Raw genomic sequence first — 6,999 nt, 5'->3', positions numbered from 1 at the left:
TATGATCAGGGTTGTGGCCGTGTTGCTCAGATTTTCTAGCATGCCGGGGATGGTAAGGACTGATTTCGAGGACGAAATCTAATTTAAGTGGGGGAGAGTTGTAACACCCTGTTCCGAATCATTTCCTATTTCGGGGTGGTGACCAAAGATCTAGAATTATCATGCTTAGTACCATTAAGGAGATGACATATGGACCTATTTGGATATGGGTGGTGTAAATCTAGATGATCCGTGGGTTCGGTTTGTATTTTGGAGCAAAGGGTTATTTTGGTAAATTCAACTCGGAGTTTGACGAAAAATGGATTTTTATTCGGAAAATGTTAAGACGATTATGAGATGATAAATGCATAGACCTTATCTTTACCTTTTCATGGATATAAGGATCTTCGGAATCGGATATATAATGAATGAGTTATGGCCTTCGGAAGAATTTAGGGTTTTTGGGAAAAAAACCCTAGTACGGGGGGCGTAGATGGGGAGTACACAGGGCGTACTCATGCGAGGACCCTTACGTGAGGTGTACTTTGGCGTACGTTGAGTGTAGCCAGCAGTTGGATCATGAAGCTTTGGCCTCGAATGCTGGGCGTGTGAGGAGTTCAAGAAACCCTAATTTCCTTGTGTTGTATCCTATATAAACACCTTAAGACCCTAGGGATTGCCTCCTTACCAGCCCCCAAACCTCCTAAAACCCTAAATCATCCCTTAAGCTTTCTTGGTGGTGTTCTTGATCCCTTGAGAGGATTTTAGTGGCTGTTTTTCTCATTGTGAAGGAAGCTTGGAAGATTGAAGGTGCCTTGCGTGGAAGGAAGGTCATAGATCTGGAATCATCTCACTTGTTGCAATCAGTTTGAGGTATCAAGTTCATACCTTGTCTTGTAGATGTTAAGTTCTCCTCATAGTTGGTTGTGTTATGCTTTTGGTCCCATTTTGGGTTGATTGAAGATTTAAGACGTTTTAAGGGATTGTTCTTTTAGATATGAGCTTGTGGTGGACTCCTTGAGCATAAAGGTGCAATGTTTATGGGTTTTTTGGCCACATGCATGCATTAAGTCACTTGTTAAGTCCTCTATAAGCTTAAGAGATTCAGTTAGCCATGCATGAACGTAAAGTTAGCAATTTTACATGATAATTCAGTTCAAGGAAGTTAGATCTATGTTTTAGAGCTATGTCTTAAGGGATTAAGTGATGACATCAAGTTTTGGGTTGAATGGGTGAGTACACTGGGCGTACAAGTTGGTACGCTTAATGTACAACCCTCAAGCGAGTATGCTGCGTGTACATGCTGAGTACGCCCCACGTACTCAGTCTGGTGGGCTTCGTATGTTGGGCCTCAGATTTGGGCTATTCTTTAGGCTTTATGGCTTGGGGCTTTGTTGGGCCACTTGAATGCAAGAGTTTAGAGTAGAGAAAATTAGTGGGCGTTAAGGTAAGGCCCATGTAAGCGCTTGGGCCCAATTTAGAAAATTGGGCCATGTATGGGCCTCGAGTGTTTATTGGATCTTTGGACCTTTGGATTGTTGGTTTGGACCTAGGTTGGATCATGCTGAGTATAGGGTAAAAAGGTCTTTTACCCCAATTTGGGCAATTAGTGTGGATCAAATCCGATTATTGATGGATGATTATTATGGTGATTTGTAGCATGAGGATTTTAGCGAGGCAGTGGCCAGAGATCCTTTCTGTGAGATTCGACAGTGAAAGGTGAGTTTTCCTCACTGTGCTTATAGGTCGAAGGCACCAAGGCCGCACCTTTAGATTTTTATCCTGGTTTAACGTATGATCATGTATTGTTGTCATCCGTTAGATTCGTACCCTGGTAGATAGGGTGTTAGCATGCGGTTGTTATCTATAAATCTGCCTGTTTGTTTGATGTCTGGTTAAATGTTTTTTAGTTACACTACTACAATATATGCCTTTAATGACACGCAAACCACGACACACACTGATTTATGTTACGCAAAAGAGAGTGACCTTAAAATAGTGTCATCTCTCCAAAAATTATAAGGATTTAGGTCACATATTATTGCGTGCCCTTAAATTAGTGTCACAAGAAAAAAAATTAAAAACACGGAGGGCGTTGTATCTTAAATGCGCGTCTTCTATAAGTGTCGCTTTATAATTTTAATGAAACCCGCGTTTAGTAGATACGGGGGAAAACTAAATCCCCAAAATTTTGAAAACCCATCTTGTTCTATTCTACCTTATTTCTATCTTTCATCTTTACAATCGGTTCCCCCCTCTCTCTCCCTCCTCTCCGATCCGCTTCTCCACTACTCCTGACCTTACTTGTTAATCTTCTCATCGGATCTCTTCTCTAGTGTCACTCTAAACATTAAGAAATTTCAAGCCCTAGTGTCACTCTGAGACAGAGACGAAAAGAGAAGAAACATGAAGAATGCACCTATCGTTGTTACGACTCATGAAAATTAGTATTTGTGTGTCATTCTTTTGAATCTAATGCTTATTTTACTCGATTTTTGTTAGATGTAAGGCAATCGTTTCAAAATATTTGATTGCTGAGGATTTTGTTTTTTATCTTATAGGATTTTATTGAGTATATCATACTGGAATAGGAGAAACAGTAACTTTGACTTTATAAATCTGGATATTGGAAGCGATCAAGGAAATGTCCTGCAATAAGAGTGAGCACGTTCCATTGTCGGTGTTTTTGAAGCGTGAATCGACAAATCAAAAGGCTGACAGGCCTCCAACTCTGTACGCCGACGGTTCTCGTTGGCGGCTCAACCATGAGATAATGAGAGCGGTGGAGAAGGATGACCAGTATGTTTCTATAGTGTATTAACTTTCTTATGTATAATTATAGGTTGGAACAAGAATCTTCTTTTTTCTTCAATATGAAATATTTTGAGGAATAAGTTCAAGCTGGTGATAATCGTTACTCAATGAAGATATTCTTTGAAATAAGGAAACAAAAGTACCTCGATGCTCTTGATAGGCAAGCCTAACATTATATATATATATATATATATATATATATATATATATATATATATATATATATATATATATATATATATATATCTAGAGAGAGAGAGAGCTAGGTTCAAATGTGGATCACTAATATTGTGTGGTCGTAAGGACTAATGAGATTTAAGAAAAAATAATTTCATTAATAAAATTATATAAGGGTAATTTTGTAACTTTATACATATTTTTTTATATACCCAAATAAATTAAGATAAATATGGAAAATCCCTTAAATAAAGGATCAGTTACACCTTAAATCCCAACTACATCTCAAAAACCCTACCCCTCGGAATCTCTCCAACGTCGAACTCCCTTCCCCCCATTTTTCCAACGCTAGTCCCCTTCTCTGTGGCGATCGTCGCAACCTAATAGCAAAATAGCAGTTGTTAAAGACCACATTCAGAAGAAGTTACAAGTTACAGGTCAGTGATGATGAATTTTTTAAGGAGTGTAATTTCTTACCTAATTAAATAGTAGTTATGTTTTTCAATCGATTACTAGAAATTGGCAGCCAAGAATTCGACTTTGTTGCTTTACCAATTTACTGTGCTCTTGATACCAATCGATTCCTTGTCCGTTTTTCGTGTTATTGATACAAATATTTTTTTTGAACTCAATTGATGCTTTTTGGACATTGAATTCTTATTGGTTATATATTTTCTATGCTCTCCACCTTTCTTATTTCTTAATAGGTCTTTAACTGTTCTTTTTGAGATTATTGTTATGGAATTATTTATTACCTTTAATGAATCAAATGTCAGAAACCAAAAGCCAAGAATGAATTCTCACATGTGGGTATTATGGTTTTAGTATAAATCATTATTCATATTTGTTGAAATTTAGCATTTCGTCAATAAGCTTTATTTACATTCGGAAGTGTGAAATTCATCCAAATAAAACTTTAATTAAGGTCTTAATGTCCTAATATAGGTGTAATTTACACACATTATTTACGATAATGCACATATATGTTTGGATGTTATTATAACCTGTGAAAATTGCTATAGAAGTAAGGAAACATTATAATGGTTTAAGAGATAATATTTACATTGTTCTTAATTCTTATGGAATTCACATATGGAAAAGGATTCATCAACATCTCCAGAACCATCTTACCATGTTGTTGAAAGTTTAATTGCTTTGTAATTTTTTTTCTTATTTTTATTTGTATTAGTGGCTAAAATTGATGATATAGAAATTGAGTTTTATTTGTTGTATCAACTTTGGGGTATTCCTACAATAGAAATGGTATTTGTGCTTTTGTGATTTATGGATGATCTTTATATTCTTTCATAATGCATGAACATATTCTTTTAGAATGCATCATCAATATATTTTTTTAGAATAGACGAAATTGTAATGCCTTTTACATTATGGGGCAAGAATGTGATTATTTGCATGAGAATGTATCTTTTTTTTTCATGTAAATTACATCATGTTTTTTTTTTGTATCTCATTCTTCAAGAATGCAAATGTTGTTATTTAAATCTGAATGTCTAAGAACATAAAAAATATTGTTAGTTTTTAATTGATGGTTCAAGAATGTTTATATTATTCAAGATGTTAATTCTGTCAGAATATGTTATTCTTTAAGATAATCTTGTTATTTTTTCAGAATGTACATTTTTTTTAAATTAAAAGAATTAGTTACCTCCTAAAATCCATGATTTTCTTTTTTTTTTTAAATATAACTTAATTGACTTAACTACCCTTATAAGTATATTTGTTTAAATATATTATACATGCATTCCTATTGTAATAGCATACACCTTAAATCATATCCTTTCATTTATTCTCATCCCTTGGTCCATAATCGTTCCTATATCGACACAATATTTGTTATCCACATTATATATATATATATATATATATATATATATATATATATATATATATATATATATATATATATATCACCATTTTACTCTTTTTTATTGATATTTGAGTTGCTAATATCAAGAATAACAGAGCAAAAGTTGTTGAAATTGGTGTAAAATATTTAAAGGTATTTTTGACTTTTAATGAAGATCTCTTCAAAGAGATCACACAGCTATTAGGCCATCCATTATACCCACCGCATACTACATATGTGGTGGGTGCCACATCAGCACCACATTCTTCTACCACTAACATGAGATACCTACAACTAACACACCACTCCACATCATTATTTTTATTTTTTTAATTCAAAAATATAATAAAATTACATTTTTTATAATTAAAAAACATTCATTTTTTAAACTAGTTTTTCATTAATTATAAAAATAAAATTACAACTTCAAACTACATTACTTAATTAATCTAGAAAAAAAAACATTACATTAATTAAAAAAACAAACAAACATACATATAAAAAAACTAATATTCGTTCATGTTACATTGATACAAATGTTCCGCGACATCTTCTCGAAGATTGAAACACGTTTCACTGTTATGAATTTCAACAACTCGCTCTAAAACGCATTCGTTCCGGGTATGAACTCCTCAATTGGAATGAGAACATCGTTCGGATCATACGTGCAAATCGCTCGACCTTCATCTTCAATAATCATATTATGCATTATAATACATGCTAGGACCATTCGTTTAATTCTTTCTTTATCCCAGAGTCGTGTAGCATATTTCACTACATGTCATGTCTGCTTAAGGACTTCAAATGCCCTCTCGATATCCTTTCTCGCCAATTCCTATTTTTTTGTAAACAACTTTGCCTTTTCACTTCGAGGAACCGAGTATGCCTTCATCAATGTAGAATAATCCGGGTATATCTCATCACCAAGGTAGTAACCGTATTTGTATGCGTGGCCGTTCACCATGAACGTCATATCAGGTGTTTTGTCGGTCTAAATATCGTTGAAAAGTAGAGATTGGCCAAGAACATTAAGGTCGTTGTTAGACCCCGCTACTCCAAAAAAGGCATGCCATATCCACAAATCTTGAGATGCAACAGCTTCTAGGATGATAGTTGGTTCACCTATATCTCCTCGAGTGAACTGACCACGCCATACATTTGGACATTTTTCCCAAGCCACATGCGTATAATCTAGATTGCCAAGCATACCCGGAAATCCATGCCTCTCTTCATGAGCCGAATATAATATCTCAATATCACGATGAGTAGGTTTGCGCAAATATTCTTCGTGAAAAACCTCATACACACATGCAGAAAACCAATCTACACATTCAACTACGGTCCTCTCGGATACTTTCAAGTATTCGTCAGATGCATCAAATGCTATACCGTATCCTAAATACCTAAGAGCAGCCGTACATTTTTGTATACTACTAAAACCGATTCTTCCTCTAGTGTCGGGTTTTTGTTTGAAAAAATCATAACAAGATTCTAAAGCATTACTAATACGTAAAAATATAGCCTTATTCAGACGAAAACGACGTTCGAACGAGTCGTCATTATAAAGACAATTATCGGCAAAGTAATCACGTACCAATAAGTTGTGTGCGGCTTGGCGATCACGATTGACGACCACCCTTGTACGAGCAACATTCGAACTTTCTTCGTCATGAATGTGTTGCGCAACATTGAAGAATGTCTTGACGAATTCTACGTCGTCATCCGAGTCAAAAGTTTTTAAGAATTCCATGTGTTTTGTGGAATCCATGTGTTTGTGTTTTGTGGTTTTAGAGAATGAAGGTTAGAATGAAGGTGTAAGTTTTGGTGAAAATAGAATGTTTATTTATGTGTATTGAATTGAGTTTGAAAAAAAAATAGGCAAAATAGCCGTTCAACGGTCGAAAAAAGCAAGCACCAATCATCTTCTCCATTTGAATTCATCGTCGGGAACACGAAGGATAACGACCACGCCCGACCACGATTAGTCGGGGTGGTATGCATGAGTTTTTCTCGTGGCCACATGGACCACATATACTCTCGTTGAGAGTATACCTAAAGGTCTTACAAGGTCCGAATCCGCCTATTTTTTGATGAAATAAATGATTGCCAAATATGTTCTTTTTTTTTACCACCTGAGCACTCATATCTTCATTTGCACGACT

General features: G+C 35.1%; 1 protein-coding gene across 1 annotated transcript; it reads right to left on the bottom strand.

The window, feature by feature from the left end:
* Window positions 1-5,828: 5,828 nt before the first annotated feature.
* LOC145164247 (uncharacterized) lies at window positions 5,829-6,605 on the bottom strand. Its single transcript, XM_079082970.1, has one exon. It carries the CDS (start codon window positions 6,603-6,605, stop codon window positions 5,829-5,831), a length of 777 nt encoding a protein of 258 aa, XP_078939096.1.
* Between the last annotated feature and the right edge of the window lie 394 nt (window positions 6,606-6,999).

The sequence above is a fragment of the Lactuca virosa genome, chromosome 3 (genome assembly GCF_052849685.1).
Source record: "Lactuca virosa cultivar CGN04683 chromosome 3, Lactuca_virosa_CGN04683_v6, whole genome shotgun sequence".
In the NCBI taxonomy this organism is placed as follows: Eukaryota; Viridiplantae; Streptophyta; class Magnoliopsida; order Asterales; family Asteraceae; genus Lactuca; species Lactuca virosa.
This window is presented reverse-complemented; position numbering and strand designations above follow the sequence as displayed.

Excerpts from the sequence above, each read along its gene's own strand:
- LOC145164247 (XM_079082970.1), bottom strand. The coding sequence starts at position 6,605 with ATGGATTCCACAAAACACATGGAATTCTTAAAAACTTTTGACTCGGAT.